At 32.1% G+C, this 20,879-nt stretch overlaps 2 protein-coding genes across 5 annotated transcripts; one reads left to right on the forward strand and one right to left on the reverse strand.

The window, feature by feature from the left end:
- The first annotated feature begins 4,379 nt into the window (after positions 1-4,379).
- On the forward strand, positions 4,380-6,405 carry LOC120087580 (Phospholipase A2 family protein). Of its 2 annotated transcripts, none has more exons than XM_039044396.2 (3): positions 4,380-4,597; positions 5,033-5,676; positions 5,961-6,405. In XM_039044396.2, the coding sequence occupies exons 2-3, from the start codon at positions 5,067-5,069 to the stop codon at positions 6,110-6,112; spliced, it is 762 nt and encodes a 253-aa protein (XP_038900324.1). In that variant the 5' UTR covers positions 4,380-4,597; positions 5,033-5,066; the 3' UTR covers positions 6,113-6,405. The 2 variants fall into 2 exon arrangements, with proteins under 2 accessions (XP_038900324.1, XP_038900325.1); XM_039044397.2 differs by having other exon boundaries at positions 4,408-4,597; positions 5,989-6,405.
- Positions 6,406-11,246: 4,841 nt separating this feature from the next.
- LOC120087585 (hydroxyproline O-arabinosyltransferase NOD3-like) lies at positions 11,247-15,161 on the reverse strand. Of its 3 annotated transcripts, none has more exons than XM_039044401.2 (9): positions 14,917-15,161; positions 13,899-14,349; positions 13,601-13,668; positions 13,307-13,508; positions 13,003-13,100; positions 12,826-12,895; positions 12,661-12,732; positions 12,322-12,435; positions 11,247-11,546 (listed from the first exon to the last, which is right to left on the reverse strand). In XM_039044401.2, the coding sequence occupies exons 2-9, from the start codon at positions 14,298-14,300 to the stop codon at positions 11,484-11,486; spliced, it is 1,089 nt and encodes a 362-aa protein (XP_038900329.1). In that variant the 5' UTR covers positions 14,301-14,349; positions 14,917-15,161; the 3' UTR covers positions 11,247-11,483. The 3 variants fall into 3 exon arrangements, with proteins under 3 accessions (XP_038900329.1, XP_090162335.1, XP_038900330.1); XM_090306209.1 differs by having other exon boundaries at positions 14,935-15,049; XM_039044402.2 differs by having other exon boundaries at positions 14,750-14,926.
- Positions 15,162-20,879: the final 5,718 nt, after the last annotated feature.

The raw sequence follows: 20,879 nt of genomic DNA on the forward strand, positions 1-20,879 counted from the left end.
TTCATACAACTTATGGAAAACACCTACCAAGCTAAAAGTAACATGAATTGTGTGCTTAAATCATGCTCTGATACCATTTGTTGGTGTTGAAAATCAACAAGCGGAAGCAATTAAGATCTGAAGCACTTTAATTTCATTAATTTTAGCAATCAAGCAAGCATGTTCGTATTAAAGAAATAAGGTTTTAGAAATGTACCTTTGAAGATCTCTTCAAATTTCTTCAATTCCAACCTGAATTCCTCTCCAATGGCTTCCAGACTACCACTTGATCTTCTCTATTATTCTCTAGGACCTTAGATTGATTTTGGGATCCAAAATGAGACTGAATTTTGGGAATTTTGAAGAGTTTTTCAGGTTTGAAGTCCAAGAGTTAAAGAACTTTTCTTTACTCAAAAAAAGGCAAAATTTCAAATCGCATCTCCTCTTCTTTCTGAGCAAAGTAACCTCTTTTATTTTAACCACAGCATGCAGCTCAATTTCACAAGAAATTGACACAAGACCTTAACTTCTTAAGGTAATTGGAAATGGAATGGTGAAGTAGACGAAGTGGGTTAACCCACTTCCTTCCATTTTTAATTTATTTGAACTTTTCAAATAAAAATTCAAATTTTAATCTTTTAAATCTTAATTCAACAATTAATATGAAATAAAATTCAAAAATAAATTTTAATTATTAATAATTAATTAATTTAATTTAATATCAAATATTAAATTAATATAACATACTTGTTCCAAAACATGGATCCTTATTTATATAAATTATATTTAAATATTATCCAATTCTTCAATTTCATTTAATTCGATAATTAAACATTTAATTATATCACATATAATTAATAATTCCCTTAATTCGAATTTGAACGTTTCAAATTTATCCATCACGTTATTCTAAGGTTTAATCCATTTGTGAGCTAGTAGGGGGGCCTAATGGACTTACAGATCATGAGCTCCAACGATCCGAGATCAATTGGCTAAACCCTTTAAACTGAATTAATCAACATTCATTAACTATCGGGTCACTCCACTAAAGCCCGTAGCTACACTTTCCTCACTGTAGTATATTTTTTGTCCACTCGATTTAACCATGATCAGTAAATCAATCCTTCACAGGTCGTTCGTATTAATAGTTGGGTTAAAATTATCGTTTTACCCCTGTAATACATCTTGCTACTTAAGTCTCCACTGATCCTCTAATGAACAATTGGTTTATGGTCCTACCAATAAACTGAGTCTCTCTCAGCCATAGAGAGGGCGAGGCCCTTTATTCAAGACCAGGAGTTAGTACTTAAAGGGAACAACCTATCTGCTAACCCTAAAATGGGTAGGAGGAAATTTCGTCTTGCAAGACTATGTCCCCAGCTATCTACCCGGTCTTACCCCTAAAATGGGAGGTTTATTGAGCGGCGCTGTTGAATCACTCTTACCCATGCAGATTAAAGGATAATCCCGAATAAACAGAAGTTGTCATATTGAAATAGTCAGTTTTAATAGTAAACGACATTATAAATAAAAAGTGACTATTTAATGTTCTGGTCTTATGCAAACATCTTTTGCATAGGATGCCTCCACTCCCATGTCTAACGATTTTGGGATCACATCGTTTGTATCAAATACAAAGCGAGTTGCATCCATAATGTTCCCAGGATAAGGTATCCAATCCTATCCTTATATATCCAAACTTATCCTCTTTTATGTCTCCACATAAAATTCAAGTATTTATGCTATAGCCAGGGGTTCGTTAGTTTATTGGATTTAATTTTTACAAGTGCAATTTACATATTCAATAACAGTTTTATTGAATAAATCTCAATAATATCTTTATTGTAAATAGAATATGTTTAATTTTACGAACTGCAAGTTTTAGGACATGCATCCCAATAATATAAAGTTTAATGAGAAAAATATATATTTGAATATGACTCAAATATTATTTATATGAATATGATTTATATAAAAACTATAGGTTAAAATTAATATGAATTTGATTCATATTAAAGCTATAGGTTATATGAGAGAATTTAATTTATAGGTTATATTATATGTGATATGATAAATTATAGATTATATATTATATGAGATATAATATATGGTTTAATTATATTAATTGGTTAATATAATTAAATTAAATTTGAATTTTGAAACTCAAATTAATAACTTTAAGGAGTTATTTTTTTACTAGGTGGAGAGTTATACCCTCATTTTTTTCTCATTTTTTTTTCATACATGATTTTACAAAGAAGTATTCTCTCCAAAAATAATCTTGATCTTTTTCCTCTATGTTTATTCCCTCTGCAAAAAAAAACTCTCTCAATCACCCATCTCTCTTCACCAAAATTAAAACCAGAAGCCCACAACTCCTTGTGATTCTCACCTTGAGAATAACACGATTTCCATTGTGATGGTGACCAAGAGGAGGCTGTTGTGTTTGTGGTTGTTCTGTTCGTGAGGAGATTTTGTGTTGTTGTGAATAGGAGAGATTCATGATCTTGTTGCGAAGTGGAAACGTGAAGAATTAGTTCTTCAAGGGTTAGTTTCCATTTCCCTTTTTCTTTTATGTACATTTAGTAAAAAAAAACATGCTTGATAGTTGTTAGTTTATCCCTGTTTCCGTCCTCTGTTTTCTTAAGTTTTGTAAAACGAAAAACTAAGACATGAGTGTGTTCATATGCTTCTGCTCTATAAATTCCAATCAATTCAGAGGAAACTTGAATCACATACCCCTTAGTTGCTAATACATACTATAAATATTTTTATGTTCTTTTTTCGGTATAATTATAATTGTGTATATCGTGTCATTATAATACACCATGTAACAAAAGGTTAAAAAAAAAAAACTACATAACACATATTTTGACTTTAAAAATTAATTGAGTTTATAATATTATATGTTTTATTCATTAATATTTCTATTTTTTTAATATAATTTTACATCTTAAAATTTTAAATTCAAAATCTAGAATCATCCAAATATTATTTTTAGAATTTTTACAATTTGAATCATAAAATTTAAAAACAACTTTAAAAGACATTAGTTAGACTTCATACGAAACACATTAACTAAATTCAATTTGATTAAATTACAAAATTGATTCTTAGTTTCTATAATTTTAAAGTTAAAAAGGGGAAAAATTTCAATTAACACCCGTAAGCAATGGGTCCTAACTATATAATTAATATCCTCTTTTAGACTAGTTAAAAAAAAATATAGTGGAATACATATAATTGTTTCAAATTAAACAAAGATACAAGCAATTAACAACTACTCAAGAAAGTTAGACAACCACAAATAAATTGTTTTATCTGATCCATGACAAGTCAAGCAAAATTAAACCTACGATAAATATAGGCAAAAGAGACATGTTGAAACCTTGTGCAAAAGGCATTGATATCGAATGACCAAGTAAAATGTCGTTCATTCATTCCATTCTTATATATGTATAGACTTCTTCAAATGTTGGAGACAATTAGAATTGATGCATGGAAATTTTTTGAAGAAAATCTTAATTGAGAGCCTCATTGATTCACTTATGAAAGCTTAAATAGGCATTTGGGACAATGAGTTTGTTATTACAGTCCACGTTTATTATAGTTAGGTTACAATAGTTTGTGTTTGGGGTGTAGATTATTTTAGTTTGGATTATAATAGTATGTGTTTGAGGTGTAAATTATTTTGATTTGAGAATGAAATAGTAAACAATATAGTAAAGATTAAAAAAATATTACTGTAAAATAGTATAAAATGTAGCAAATAGTAAATACCGTAACAAATTAGGATTTTGAAATAGTATTTAATGTAGCTAATTTAGGGTTTTAAAATAGTATATACTATGACAAGAAGTGATTATTATAATCTTATGATAGTTCTTGCCTCAAACTTCTCTTAAGTGTTTAATTAATAAAATTATAAGTCTCACATAATGCTTATCCACACAAAGCATAATTAAATTAATACACTCCTAAAAATTTAGGGTTTAAAATGATACAAATCAAATTTAATTTAACTATTCTATCTAATGAATGTGTTTCACATATCTCCATTTATTGTATTAAAAAATTACAAAAACCAACCCTAAAATTTGGTAATAGTGACAATTGCACCTTTAAAGTTTCAACGGTATAAATTGACAATGTTAAATTGGACTTTCAAACTTATTATAATTGTGAAAAATGGATCAATAAATGGTAAAAATTGAACCATCAAACTTATAGATGTTACAATTTATATAATCATATAAGTTTGAAGATCAAATTTGACACAACTTTAGCATTTATATAAATTCAAGGGTTTTAAGATCGAAAGTAAAAGGGTAAAAAGAAAAAGGAAAAATAAACCGACAGCAGCTGCTTATGGGGTCCACCAGATGCATCCCAGTGACTTCGAGCTCTGGATTAATGCATGTGGTCGGTAGGGCTTGCGGATTGGGATAATCTGTGAAGGAACCACTAATTTTCAATCTACATGGATCCGAATTTTCTCGGGAAAATTTTCTTCCCAGAATTTTCTCTCCGTTATCCTCTGCCTTCTAATTGGAAGCAAATATTTTATATCTACTTTCCCAGTTGACGGATTCCCTCAAGTATCTTCCCCGGAATCTTTGTATGTAATTCTTCTTCTCTGTTCATTAATTTCGTTTTTCTTTTTTGTCAATAGGAATTTATCCGTTTGGATGTCGAGAAAAGCACAGGAAAGTGAATTGAAAGCAAGTTTTCTTGATACTTTTTGTCGCCCGAAACATACTGGACTGAATTTTCACCAATTTTACTTCAGAGCTACTACCTCATTTCTTAATTTCTTGATTTTGAGACATTACGATCATCATGAACACTTGTTCTGCCTTGCGATAGTTTGCTTCTTAAATGTTTACACTGTTGTTGTTTCTTGTGATGTCTGTTCGGCTTTTGAAGCTGGTGATGACGATATAGACTCAGATTTTGTTTTTAATGCAATAATATTAAAGGGTTTGCGTCTAAAAGGATAAAAACTTGTATGCTGATTATTTGAAGTTGGTAATGATGTTCAAATGCTTGCCAGGTTCATTTGGCCATGAGTTCTTGAGATTTTATCAATGAACTTGGAATTTCTTCGTAATATGTCCTGGTTTAGGGCCCAAAGAAGCAATGATTTGGGTCCAATTCTTAAACCTTCTAGCGCCGTTGTGGAGCAAGGCCATCAACATACTTGTTTCGATATCAGGATATGGGGATTTTCCCTACTTTCACTTCTTCCTTGGGAAACTAATGCCAATGCCAATGCTCGGGAGGATATCATTCTAACAAAAACAACTATTAATCGGAACTTGAAAAGGCAAGTGAAACGTGGGAGAGCAATTGAGAACCGTGGTGGAGAAACCCCTTTACGGTTCAAACCATATGTGTGTAAAGTTCCATGGCATACGGGTGTAAGAGCTTTTCTTTCTCAGCTGTTTCCACGTTATGGACATTACTGTGGTCCGAATTGGTCTAGCGGGAAAGACAATGGTTCTCTTGTTTGGGATAAACGACCAATCGATTGGTTGGATTTTTGTTGTTATTGCCACGATATTGGTTACGATACTCATAATCAAGCAGAGTTGTTAAAGGCTGATTTGGCATTTCTCGAGTGCTTAGAAAGGCCTAATATGGTCACTAAAGGAGATGCTCATGTTGCTACTGTTTATCGAACCATGTGTGTCACAGGTATGCCAGAACATCTGTTTGGTTTTGTCTTTTGAGACTGTCTACGTTCTTCTATTCCACATTTCCACACACTAGAAGGCTAAGGGATCAGGCTTAGAGCTTATTTGGAATGACTTTCTAAGTTCTTAGAAATGGTTTTAAGTGTGATAAAAGTGTTTTAAGCATGTAGAAGTTATACTTAAGTGTGTTTCCTTTGATTTTTTTTTTTTTTTTTTTGGGGGGGGGGGGTGCTCTGGGCTATTTGCTCTTTGGAACAGTTCTTTATTATGTGATAAATGTGACAGGTCTGAAGAATTTGCTAATTCCTTACAGAAGGCAACTTATTCAGCTTCAGACTTTCCCTTACCAACCTGCAATTCAGTTTGGATGGCTTAGCAATGTGAAATGGTTTAGTTGGAACTGGCAAAGAGCTGAACAAAAGCATCCCAAAATGTGATGGGTACTCAGTAGGTACCGTACGACTATGAGCCATTTCTCTTCATCGCGGTGTTTTACCCAAGCATCCATCTCCTGTATATATATATATATATATATATATAATCCCATTGGCTTATTGTGTAGTACATACATGTACATTGGTGAGTTTCAAATTTCTGGTAACTGCTAGGGCTAACATGTATGCTACCATAGGAATCCTTGTGTATGGACTATTGGCAAAGGCTTCTGTGAATTCCTTGCTACCTAAGTAAGAATCTCTTAGTGAAATGAAAATTGAGAATCATGGTACTATCTTGTTTGAATATTATCACACCATGCTGCTCCATATGTGTGAATATGTTAATATTTGTCACTATCAACATTTTTTAAGGGATCCATGTGGTTTTTTTTACATATGTAACAGTAGTAAGTACTCTATTTGTTTCCCAACTATAATGTGAATTTTCTCCTTTTCATTGCTGCCTTCTCTCTTGTTGGTGGTAGAGATAGTTGATACGGAATGATTTTGAAATTGTTAAAATTACCTTTGTTATATCTAGAATCACTATGAAGCATACGTTTAATCACTCAAAATCAATTCAATGTTTAATTTTACACATTTAAACATTTTTTTATACAATTAAAATTGATTTTAAATGATTTAAAGCATTTTTGAATAATTTTAAAAAGGGCAAAAGTAATTTTAATCATTTTAGTATCACTCTTTAATTCATCATTAAGCCATTAGAATGTAAATATTTGGATATGTGCACATCTTTTTTTTAGAAGATCAAATGTCTACGTATGGACGTTACGATGAGTGATATTTTGTTTTCGAAAAAGTTATTTTTTTAATCTCCATAGGTTTGGTCTCTTAGTTTTTAAAATGTACCTTTTTTAGTTTTAAATTTTTAAATAATGACATGGCATTTTACTTTAGAAAAATAAGTTTAAAACATTATCTCTCTCCTTCCTCCACCACCACCCACCTCTTTCTCCCTCATTCCATCTTCTTCCTTAATACTTATTTTTTAATAAATGATAAAAAAAAAAAATGTTAACGAGTTTTATATTTATATATTGACAAAAATGACCTATTTAGAGTATGATTTTGTATTTTTGACCTACTTTTGAAAAACAAGTTTTTTTGACCCCCTTGATGATGAAAATGATGTAAACATGGAAAAGATTTGTTGTACAATTATTCTTATACCCCTTACTAAATTCTCACTTTCAATTTCAACAACCAACCTACTAAATTAATTCAAAAAAAATTCTTCACCTCAAAGATTTATTCACAAAAAATTATTTTATCCAAAAATAATTGACAAAAAATTATTTTTCACATTTCACCCCTAAAAATTCCTCCACCAAATTTAATTTGTTTACAACCCCACAAAAAGTTATCTACACCAAATTATTTCCATAATGATATTTTATATAAAAAAAACATGAAAAATAGTTAGACGATCGTATAGCAATGTGAAGAAAAGTTAGACGAATATTCACCGAAGCTGAGCGATTATTGGGACTGGGTATGGAGAGGGCACCGGGTAGAGAGGGGCGTGCAGATAGGAGGCGGGTATTGGGACTAAACGATCGCTTAGTACCATCGCCTAGTACTAAACAATCGCTTAGCTATAATCGATGGGAACGGGAGGGCATCGGGTAGAGAGGGGGCGGGTATTAGACTAAACAATCGCTTAGCTATGATCGATGGGAATGGGAGGGCACCGGATAGAGAGGGGGCGAATATGGGACTAAACGATCGCTTAGCTATGATCGATAGGAACGGGAGGGCACCGAGTAGAGAGGGGGCGGGTATGGGACTAAATGATCGCTTAGTAGTACTAAACGATCTCTTAGCTATGATCGATGGGAACGGGAGGGTACTGGGTAGAGAGGGGGTGGGTATGGGACTAAACAATCGCTTAGTAGTACTAAACGATCGCTTAGCTGTGATCGATGGGAACGGAGGGCACCGGGTAGAGAGGGGGCGCGCTGAGAGGGGGCGGATATGGGACTAAACGATCGCTTAGCTATGATCGATGGGAACAGAAGGGCACCGGATAGAGAGGGGGCGCGCAGAAAAGGGGCAGGTATGGGACTAAACGATCGCTTAGTACCATCGCCTAGTACTAAACGATCGCTTAGCCATGATCGATGGGAACTAAACGATACGTTGGATTTTCTAAACGATGGCACTACACGATCGCGCTAAGTGATACGATGAAGTGCTACGCGATAGAACTGAGCGATCGTTTAGATGTACACCTAAGCGATCGTAGCGTGGGAACTAAATGATACGTTGGATTTTCTAAACGATGACACTACACGATCACTTAGCTACAACACGCACTAAGCGATGCGATGAAGTGCTACGCGATAGAACTGAGCGATCGTTTAGATGTAGACCTAAGCGATCGTGGCGTGGGAACTAAATAGTACATTGGATTTTCTAAACGATGGAGCTAACCGACCGGTTTTCTCAAGGTGCAATCCAGTTCAGTCCCTTATTAAATGCCCACTTTCAATTTCAACCACCCACCTACTAAATGATCGTTTAGTCCCATACCCGCCCCCTCTCTGTGCGCCCTTTCTCTACTCGGTGCCCTTCCGTTCCCATCAATCATAGCTAAGCGATCGTTTAGTACTACTAATCGATCGTTTAGTACTACTAAGCGATCGTTTAGTACTACTAAGCGATCGTTTAGTACTACTAAGCGATCGTTTAGTCCCATACCCGCCCCTTCTCTATGCGCCCCCTCTCTAACCTGTGCCCTCCCGTTCCTATTGATCATAGCTAAGCGATCGTTTAGTCCCATACCCGCCCCCTCTCTACACGCCCACTCTCTACCCGGTGCCCTCCTCATACCCAGTCCAATACTCGGCTAGGCCGAGACCGAGCACCACCTACTCCTACCGGGTTTTTCCTCCTTCCCCCTCGTCCTTTCCTATCTTTCCTGCCCATACCCGGTCGAAATAACTTACAGCCTAGCCAGTCTACCACCGGGCACAATCCCTCTTCCCCAAATCTATCCTCAAACAACCTCAAACCCCGCCCAATCACATACCCGGTCACAATGTTATGAAGCCCGATCGGATAAGAACGATTTCCAGAAACGCATTTTAGGCTGAAACTTATTCAAAAAATGCCGAACATGATGTTTTTAGAAAAAAAAAATAGCATTCAACATAGATCTAACAAGATTTCAAATATTCACACAAGAACACCTAACATAAACTAACACATTGAGTGAAACAAAATGAAAATCCATACCTTAGTTGAAAAATCTAAATGATCTTTAATGAAAAGGAGAATGACAAGGAAATGTGGAATGGGAAGAGTGAAATGGAGTGAGATTGAGCTTTTGAAATGGAGAAGAGTGAAAATGGAAAAGAAAAGTGAGGGTTTGGAGGGTTTGAGTGAGTTTTGAAATGTAAAGGGTATTAGGGTAATTTTCATTATTTTCAAAATTGTGGGGGTCAAAAAAACTTATTTTTTAAAAAGGGTCCAAAAATCAAATGAAAACTTGAAAAATGTCATTTCTGTCAATTACCCTATATATATATACATCATTCAAAAAGTTTTATAGTACATTGGAATTCATGATGCATGGAAAATAAAAAAAGAATCGTGTTTGGTTGTGTATAGTTGTCTAATTTTAGTGAAAATAAATATTTTTTGTCTTTGGTTTTATATAAGAATGTTATCAATTTTTTTTCTAGAAATAAATTTGATGTGTTTGGTTCATAGGACTATTTTCAACAAATTTTGCAAATATAAAGTATTAAAATAAATCAAATTTAACTTTCAATAATTAATTTAGTAATTTTAAATATTAGTTGTTAATTAATTTATTATTATTAAGTGAATATTCTAGAATAATCTTAAACAAAATAATTCAATGTAATTTTCATTCATAGAAGAAAAGAAAGAACCAGAAGAAAAAAATGATAAAAATGGAAGGAAATAAGAAAATGGGGGAAAGAAATAAATATACGTTATGAAAAAAATAACAAGAAAAACATGTAAAAAAATATATCAATAGACAAACAAGAAAAATGATTAAAATTTTGAAAAAATAAATTTAAAAAAATAGAGGAAGAGAAAAATAATAATTAAAAAAGAGATAAAAAGAAGTCGAAGGAAAAAAAATGAAAAAATAATGAATAATAAATAAAGATAGAAGCAAAAGTGGGGGAGGGTTTAGTAAAAACTAAAACCCCACTCATTACGATGGATTAAAAGCTACCAACTGCCAGCATTGATGATGTATGGGAAAAACGTTTTCCCAACAAATATTTCAAAGGAAAAAACCTAGGTCCCATTTCCTGTACTTGAACGGTAATTCATCCATAGAATTGTAAAACGTGAATCCCAATTAATTATTTTTGTTGTTGTTTACTTGATTTTCATAATAAATGTGGGACCCATTTTGAAATTTATAATCAAATCGTGTAATCTAATTAAGAAATAAACGGTGTTCAATCTGATTGTGATTGAAATTACGTAGAACCCAATACCTTTACCGTTCATGTTAGTTACAGATGTTATTAAGTATGAAAATTATGAATTTGCCACATTTACTATTATCTTTCGTCGTTATCGTTAGAATCAAGCAGTAATGATAACAATAGCAGTAACAATAAAATGTAACAGATTTATAATTCTAGATAAACACGACCAAAAACAATCCAATTATGTTCACAATTCAGACCTATTACAATTCATCCATCAATAAAATCTCATTCTGATTACACCAATTTTCATTATAATTTGGTAAATATGACCTTAGTCTAGTCCGAACTGCATCCATTTATCCAAATAGCACTCGATCAATCTCAAATCACTTATCAAACATGGACTTTGTATGCCCCAGCATATTTCCTTCCTCTAAAAACTCCAATCAAACGAATTGAATTTTATTTATTTATTTTAGGTTTAACAGGTAAGAAAATAAGTATATGTCTTGATAAATTGAACTAAAACTAAAGCTTTGGCCAGAATTAAATAATTTTTAGCAAGATTACTCTCAACATTTTACCCCATATCACTCTCTCTCTCTAAATATTATTGCTTTGAAGAGTTGAATTGAAGATAAAAAGTGGCAAAAGTCTTTGAGCTACGTACAAATCACGAGAATATACTGTGCGCTAAAGAATTTAATGGTATATTATAAAGTTTATCTCAAAAGTTTCATTTAAAAAACTATACAATTATTTTCTCAGGTTACATTCCCCTCTTCATATTGTTCTCTCTTCTCAAGCTGATTGGTATTTTGGTGACTTTAAACATAAACCCCACCATAGTTTTTGCTGCTAACAGTAACAGTGTGTATTATATTTACCAAAACCAAGGTTTGATTGTTGTTACTTCCCTCACCAGTTTATGACTCCCCCCAACCAGGGATATTTGCAGTTGCCTCATTTACCATCTTTACAAGCCTTACCTGCAAAATCAAAAGCAGTGCAAGAGTTCATTCAATTTTCCTCAAGAGGGTTGACTTCTAAACACACGAAAACAACCGAGCAAATCTCGTCCTGACTCAGCACGAGATGTTTCTATAAACAGGGTTTTGATTCACCTCGCAGCGTTCTTGTCTAACAAAGCATATCTTAAAGGTAATCAACGATGACGTCAAAGAAGAAAAACGAAAGACTATGGAGTAGGTAGTAGTAATTATATTTGAGATTGATTCTAATTCTGGGCATTGCAAAACCATTCTAAAATATGCTTTAAATCATTCTCGATAAATTATGACTATATGAAAATTGCATTTAAAAGTGTAAAATTAAATATTTATAGTAAATTAATTTTTGAGTGATTAAAAGTGTGTATATTTTGAACATAAGTGATTTTAACAATTTCAAAATCACTCTCGAACATGCATTAAAGTTCAAACTTCAATCCAGTAGATAGAGTTATCGGTGAAAACATAATCCGAATGGGCTAAGTTGTTCTCCTTGTATGGGAAGAATACATAAATGGTTAAAAGCTATGGCCTATCATGGAAGGATTATGATTGTGTGATGGTGGTGATAGACTAGAACATAGATGAAATCTTCATATGATGGTGGTGATGGTTATAGGTTAGAAACAGGTTATTAATTCACAGTTTCTCAAAGAGATTTTACAGAAGATGAGATGAGATTTTTCTTTGTTTTTTTCTTTTTTTGGGATAAGAAACATCAAAAGAGGATACGATTCCATGAACAAATACTTACTACACTTTCGGGTACTCCAGGAGGAGGTAAGGAAAGATTTCTTGGTGGTGGACCATTGAGAAACGATCTCTTGTCGAAGCGCCACTCCCCGATCTTACCATATGTCAGTTCTCCCTGACCATCAAAAGATGAGTTAACATATAGACTGCTGAGAATTACTGATGAAACACTCAGATGTGACACTGATCAATATCGACAAATACAGCAAAAGAAAGAAAAGAGAAGAATGAGAAGTAAACAAACAAACACAAAATCAACAACTTTGTGGCTTTCACTTGATATGACTGTCAATTCCAGTTTTTTCTTACTCCAGCCCAGAGACTGGAGATGAATCTGTACCTTCATAGTGTAGTCACATCCATAGGTATAGTGGATGATAAATTTCCTACCAACTTCTAAATCCCAAGGAGGCTGAAACACTCAAGCACAGGAAGTCAATAATCTGTTAAGGGCTCCAAAACATAACCACTAATGGATGGATAGAACGATCAAAATAGGCGAAACCTGCAGCATAAAATCCTTGCGGAGCGTATGCCGCACACCGTGCAATGCAGAAGCTACAGCATAAGCATACCTACACACACACACACACACAAAAAAAAAAAAAAGCCAAAAGCTGTTACATTGATCCCAAGTCCACTACCAAGTGCCAATTTGACGAACAATCTCAGTAGAACTCACATCTCAAGCACCCAACCGAATGCTTTATCAGTAGCTGGGTCGTCTTTCATTCTCAAGGATATGTTCACCCAAGTTGGTGCAATCTCCTCCAGCAGCGTCTAATATAGAAAACTTAGTCAGTAGATTCAGTACTATCAATCATCCTAGAAATTGAAGAAGCAGGTCAATATAACAACCACTTAAGCTATACGATAGCAACTTCGACTCTAATATACATTTTCATGCAGAGGTAATTTGTTTGGCTGTTTTTGTAATTCTGCCTTCGCATCAATCACAAAAGTTCATAGGCAGTCAAAAAAGTTACCTTTTCAATGATGACAGGAGAATTTCCAATGGGGTCAATGTTGGTCACTGGACCATTCTCCTCAGGATAGAATTTCCTGATGATATTCTCATGTTCAGTTGGCTTTATGTAGAAGAACGGAAATCCAGCCGGATTCTTCCCGTGAGCTAAGTTTGGTAACGGTTTAACAAATATATGATCGGGTTCTGCCATTAGTATATATCTGCATCAGTCAAAAAGTCACTTGTCCTCAGATTTCATCAAATGGAAAAGGAAAAGAAAAGCTTCACCAGAAAAACTTGGAAACCATCTCACTCTTCTTCAATGTTTGCTTTCTCCAGCCATTGAACAAAAGCCCACGGTCGGTTTAACACAACATAACCCTGAATTTTTCATTAAAATTCAATGCATTAAGTTCAGCCATAGTTGAAGACAACCAAAACTGAACAGAATATAAGAACAACAAGCCAAAAACAAATGTCTAAATGAACTTAAAGAGTGAAAAAGGAACAAAGGAAACACTGCTGACATAAACTAACACAAACCAGTGAAGTTTCAAGCAGAGCAACTGGAAAAACTACTAAAAACAGAACAAGAAACATCAGAATCTCACCCGATCCAAGCCTTCTGGCAAAGGATCAACAATAAAAGTTGGAATCTCCTTCATTAAATTATCCGGAGTTCCTGAATGCAAAACTCTAGTGAAGCTTCCCATGTCAGAACCAGGCAGATCCTTCACTTTCTTATACCAATAATACATGATCCTGCACTGCCATTGACTGTAAGGAGCATCAGTTGCAGTGACAGCAACATGGTATTTTGAATTGGTTTTCCCTGCCCGTTCAGCTCGACCAGGCACTCGAATAACTGGATCAAACAAGTTAAACCCATCTGCCAACCAACTCCCTTTCGAAGCTTTGTAGTGTACAGACATGGTAAGCAAGTTATAAGAAGCAAAAAGAAACCCAAGAGCCAAAAGCACCAGAAAACCTGGTGAAGTCTTTCTCCCTATCATTGGTTTCAATTTCTCAACCTTTAGCAGCTTCTTGTCGTTTCACAGAATGCTACACCAGAAAATCAAACAAGTAAAATGTAAGGAGCACCACAACTAAACTAATGAAGCTACATCAATGGCAGCATAGCACAATAACTTCACAATCTACTAATCCCCAAACATTCAACTAAAATCAACACAACAAAAGGAATACCAGAGAACAACATAGCTATAAAAGAGGAAGGACATGTATATGCTGCATCAGAAAATCAACGGATAAAATGTAAGGAGCACCACAACTAAACTAATGAAGCTACATCAGTGGCAGCACAGCACAATAACTTCAAAATCTACTCATCCTCAAACATTCAACTAAATTCAACACAACAAAAGGAATATCAGAGAACAAAATGGCTAAAAAAGAGGAAGGGCATGCATATATAAACATATCAAAATGTGAAATGACAAACCCAGATCTGGAATTCAGAAATTCAGCTGAAGCCGTCAAAACTCAACAGAGTACAAACACAAAAACCAACCCAGATGAAAAAGGAAATGGGAAATGGAGATAATCAGTCAAATAAGAAGATGAAAGAAACGGAAACTACAGAGTAACTGAAACGACATTGATTCATACCATAAGAAATAAACGTACAAATAACGAAGGAACCCAGAAATCCAGAAGAAAGTTCAGAAAGAAAAAAGTCAATAGAATTTGGGTTCAAAAGGGTATTTCAACGCCAACCCTTTAGACCAAAGAAGAAAACAAAAACGAAGGGGAAAATGGGCGAAACGTGGGGGATTCGCAAAAACTTTCGAAGCCCATAAAAAATTAAAGAAAAATAAGGTTGTGGGTCAATTTTTTTTATGGAAATCTATGTGGTAACCAGCCGTGTTCCTTGTGATATATATACATGGGGCCATCTTTTTGGTGCGACATTTTGGATTACGACAAACTTTTATGGATCAATTTAAAAGCTTTTTCCTTTTTTCCTTTTTTGTTTTAAATTAAATTCCCATTTAGACAAAAAAGTTTAGTTTGAGTGGAATCAAAATCCACCCAGAGAGCAGAATAAAGATCCATTACTTTTGTTGTATATATCAACTTTGTTGTCCAATGGGTTTAAACTTTAAACTCATCTTCATTGGCTTTAATCATTCTTGCTCATATTATACCAAAAACAAATGCATAATTTTGATGTTCGTAAAGTAAATCTTTGAAGCCGCTTTTACTTTGAGAATATCCTTTTAGTACTGTTCAAAGTTTAGGCTTATTGTCATTTTGTTAGATCCAATCCTTTTTTCTTTGGTCTTTTTTATTATTATCATTACTATTTATTATTAAGAGAATAATTGCATAAGATGATCAATGTGTCTATCAAGATCATGTATGTGATAGACTAAGTATTCATGAACACATGTATACTAAGTCTAATTAGCGATATTGGTATGAATTCCGTTCTTAAAGGTTGGAGGTTCAATCCTCCACCCGATTGTTGTAAAAAAATAAAAATAATAGTAATAAAATAACTATGTCCTTTTTATTAACATAAGCCTAACTCAACTAATAAATAAGGATGACAAAGTTTCCTATGGGGTCAAAAAATTCAAGATTTGACTGAGTACAGGGGTTAAATGGATATTTAATTCGAGCCTCCTATCTCGTTCTTGAATCTGTATCGAACTACTTTTTGTTGTTTTTTAAACTATATAAATAAATAAAACTACGAGCTTATACAATTGCATTATATTTATCTATTTTTTAGATTTTAATAAATATATAATAAAATGGAAAACATATATTTTTTTCTCTGTGGGACTCAAACCTCAATAAGGGATTCCTTGATTAGTTTCCCCGAAACGGGAAAGGGTTGGGGCAGGTACAAGGATGAAAACTTCTCAAATGGACAGAGCTAGAGAGTGCATTCTCAGCTTGCTTCACCTCATTGTCATCCTCATTAGTATTGACATGTGTCTTCGACCAAGAGCTTAGAGGTTCAGACTTCCTATGATATATTGTTGAATAAAAAAAAACTTATGATATTTTTTAATAAATTAAATGTAAATTAATATACAACATACTCAATAAGATAGTTGGGAACGCTTGTACACCTATGAAAATGATTGGTAACGTTTTGTGGCATAGAGATACAAATAAGGACTATGATGGTTTCATCCTAATATAAAGTCAAATATTGATTGCTTGAGAGGATGTTATGCCTATTCAATCAATGATATGTTTTTAATACTAAGTATAGCTAACCACACAACGAATAGTAATGACAATCTAAGAAACACACATAATATAGATAACCACGAGCCTCTTCATTGCTAACACATCCATATATCAGTTGAGCTATGTTCGCATCGGTTATAGCCTGTTTAGATTGATTTTTAAACTGATAAAAATAATTTTAATTATTTAAAAGTTACTCTCAAATAAGCCCTAAGATCCCAATTGAGATTTTGAATTGTCGTTAGTACTTACTCCATTTGTCAACAACCATGATTTGACTTGGGTATTATTAAAAGATGTTTGGCAAGCATTAATTATATAATCTTCTCTTACACGTAATATTTAATCTTAACAAGCAATTCATTCCCTAATTAGGCGCAAAATTTATGAGGATTCCTTAAAAAAAAAAATTAAAATAAAATAAAAAGATATATATATATATATATATATGAGGTTTCTTAAAATAATAAAATACAAATTTACGAGTAAAACCTTTATATGGTGTATTTATGTATAAACTAATAAAATAAAATGAATTAGAAATTTCGTAAAAAAACATTCTATGAATTTGACTAACAAGGAAAAAAACTGAAGTTTTGGTTTGAGATTTTTTTTTTATGTGAAAAGAAAAATAAAAAAATAAAAAAAAATAACCAAATGACATGCTAATTTTAATTTGTTTCCCTTTTTCTATAAAATGAAATAAATATCGTACCCACATAATTTTGGAAACAATCAATTTCAGACTCTAGATTTATCAAATTAGATCATTAGTCACTCAATATCAATTTTAATCTTAAGTAGTGTAGCAACATTTTTTAAAAAGTATTGCAATTTAAATTTCTAATAAGTTCTCACCTCAAATTATTGATATATGATATTGATGAAAACTTATGGATTATTTGGTTGGAAGGGAAAGAGGGTGGAAATGGGGATGGACTTACAAAGTCCATGTTTGATTGGTGAGCTTTGTTTATTTATTTTGGAAAAGGCAATTCGCACAAGTAAATAAATTGCATACCCGTGGGTTTTCACTTCTTCTTCCCCTTCCAATCACCATTTTCCTTCAACAACTTAGTGTTGCCTTCCATTGTATAATTAAAATAAAACTACATAAATTAATTATTTAAAATCAATTAAGGCAAGTTTTTTTTTATTAATTATATACTTTATAATTACACAAAATTTTGAAAGTGATCACACAATTTAAACAAAAATAATATTTACTTGGGTGATCTAATAATATTTTCATGTAACACCAAACATATGTATTACTTATTTCCAGGAAAAGTTGAGAACATTTTCAACATAGTCATTCTTGATTCCCAGTAATTTTATTTCAGATATATAATTCTCAAGCATCCTTAATTCTTGGGCATTGAGAAAACTTTAATCCAAACGACCCGGAGAAAAATTATATTTTTTTTTTCCCCCAAATTTTGTGAAATTTGAAAAAGTTATTTAATGGTCAATATTTTTCTGCTCGTGCATTGGTCAATGTTGTTTTTTGCAAATTGTTTTTTTAATTAATGAATTCATGAAAAGTTGTACGCTGTTTTATGCTAAAATTAGTTTATGAATTAGTGGAAGTTTAATTGATGGTAAAATTTGAATTCATAATTTAAATTTAGGAATCTATTTGATAAAATTAAAAATTTAGGGTTCAAATTGAGACCGTGATAAATTTAGGGTTACTACGATTTTTTTTTTTCAGAGTTGTATCATCTAGCAACTTGAGTCTATAAACCATTTAGTTTTTTATTTTTGAAATTAAGTTTATTTTTCCACAAATTCTTTACAATTACTTATATTCCTTAAGATAACATTCGAATTATTATCTTAATTCAAATAAAAACAAGTTTTTAAAATCTATAAATATTTTTTAATTTACATAATTTGGCTTAAAAATCAATTTTCAATCGTAGATAACAAATCAAAGAAATTTATAGGTGAAAATAGTATATAGAAGTTTAGTTTTTGAAAAACAAAAGTAAAAAAATCAAATGATTATTCAATAAAATTTAAGTCCCATTTAATAATCATTTGATTTTTTTTTAATTTTGAAAAATAAATTTATAAATACTTCTTCTGTACGTATAAGTTATTTGGTTTTCGTTATCAATTTTCTGTCTTGTTTTTAAAAGAATTAAGCCAAATTTTGAAAGTTAAAAAAATGACTTTTAAAATTTTGTTTTCGTTTTTTAAATTTGACTGAAAATATAAATGTTCTTAAAAAGGGAGTGACAACTCTAATAAGAAATCGAGTGAAAACAAATCTAAATTTTTTGCTTGATTATTTTATTGAATTCTCTCTTCTGCTTCGAAACAAACCATAGTTTGACTTGGGCATTAAAAATGTTTGTTCTACAAAAATTGTACTATTGCTCAATCCTTTTTCTTACCTTACACCAAAAAAGAAGGGAAGAAAAGAAAATTCCAACTCTTAAACCTATTTAACACCAAACAATTGTCTGGTAAAAAATAACGTAATTCAACTGATATAAAATTTAGGCTATCAACTTTGAGATGAAAGATTCACAAAAAAAAAAAAAAAAAAAAAATCTAAATAATATATTAAGGCCACGTTTACCAAAATATATGAAAATTGTTGTATAATCGTAATGAAATTTCAATGATGAATCAATTTGTAATAAACTTGAATCGCAAACATAATTGGATTGATTTTGATCACATTTACTTAAAATTGTGAATTTTGTCAAATTTACTGTTACCATTAATTCTACGTTTACCTCTAAGGGTCAAGCGATAACGGTAACGATAAAGGTAAAGATGTCAAAATTGATAATTTTTCAACTGTAACTGTAACAATAATGGTAGTCGGCAACTATAGTGGTAACGATAACGATACAACGTAATTCTCAGGTGCAATCGAGTTGAGTATTCTTTATTCATCAATCAGATTGCGTTATTTCATTACATATTTGAATGTAAAGTCCATGTATAAGTACAAATGCAAAACACAAGTAAACAACACAAAAATAGTCAAATGGAATCTATTTTTTTCATTCCTATTGATCTATTGCATTTTCAATGGGTTAAACGTGGTCTAAATTCTCCCCCAAAATTGTTTAGACATAAAATGTATGAGGTTTCCTAAAAAATTAAAATAAAATTTTATGTGGTATCCTAAAAATATAAATAAAATAAACGTCAAGTATTTATATAGCTTCCTAAAAGAAATTAAATAGGAAATTATAAGGATTACTAAAATAAAACAAACTAAAATTATAACAGAATCTGTATGAAATGAAGTAAGTTAATAAATTTTGATTTAATTTTTTTTTTTTTTTGTGCAAAGATGAAATTTGATCGTTTCGTTAGTATTTTATGTGAAACTATCAAAGTCGGAGATTTAAATTTTGATACTACTTTAAGAAAAAAAATAAAATGCATAGAATAAATTTAAAATTGTTGTGTAACATATAGTAAGTATTTATTTACTTTTAAGGTATCATAGGACATAGAGTATTAAGGTATCATAGGACATAGAGTATTCTAGATGCATTAAACACACAAAATTAATAAGAATTAAATATGCTTTTAAAAAAAATAATTTATTAATTAATTTGCAAGAAATGTGACAAGTTGCTCTGATCAGTAGACAATAGCTAGTTGATCTTTTAAATATACCAAATCAGCGTCAACAAATAAAAGAAAGGGTCTCAATTGGTGATTGAGCCTTTTAATTAGTTTCTTTTATTGTCCATGTAAAGTTTTATAATATCATTTAGTTGCATTTTTTAAAATACAATCTTTTTTATGTTTAATATTAAATTCCTAACCTAACTATTTATACCAATGTTTGTTGTGAACGACCCATATTTATCAAGGTTCAAGCCCATAAGAGAGTCACATAATGAATTCAACTTTCTTTTGTCCGAGAGTTAAGAGTAACTAGAAGGTATAAATAGGAGAGCATCTCTAGTGACTTATAAAAGTGAGTATAGAGATAGTAGAGGATCTTCTCCTACACGTGTAAGCCTTCATTTGGATGAAGGGATAAACTTGGGCAATTGCACTTGAGAAAAAAAATATGGTTTATTTCTTTTTTGTTTCATTATTCTTTTTAAATCCTTAAAGCGTTTACACACTCTTCACCTCCTTTATCTCTTTTGATTCCAACCTTACAGTCAACAAGTGTACGTCTGAAGAGGGAGTTGTTTTAACTTAAACCGACAAAAACAGTCTGCACCACGATCGTACCGTATTTACCTTCAAGGTAGTAATTTCCACAGCACAACGAATAACCTCCGGGTCTAACGACGGATTATGATATTAATTTAAATTTAGTATAGTAAATAGCGCCTGTGTTATTTTCAAATTTCAATTTCCACCTTAATAAT

This window comes from Benincasa hispida, chromosome 10 (genome assembly GCF_027475165.1).
Source record: "Benincasa hispida cultivar pf3 chromosome 10, pf3_genome.v1.1, whole genome shotgun sequence".
NCBI classification, from domain to species: domain Eukaryota; kingdom Viridiplantae; phylum Streptophyta; class Magnoliopsida; order Cucurbitales; family Cucurbitaceae; genus Benincasa; species Benincasa hispida.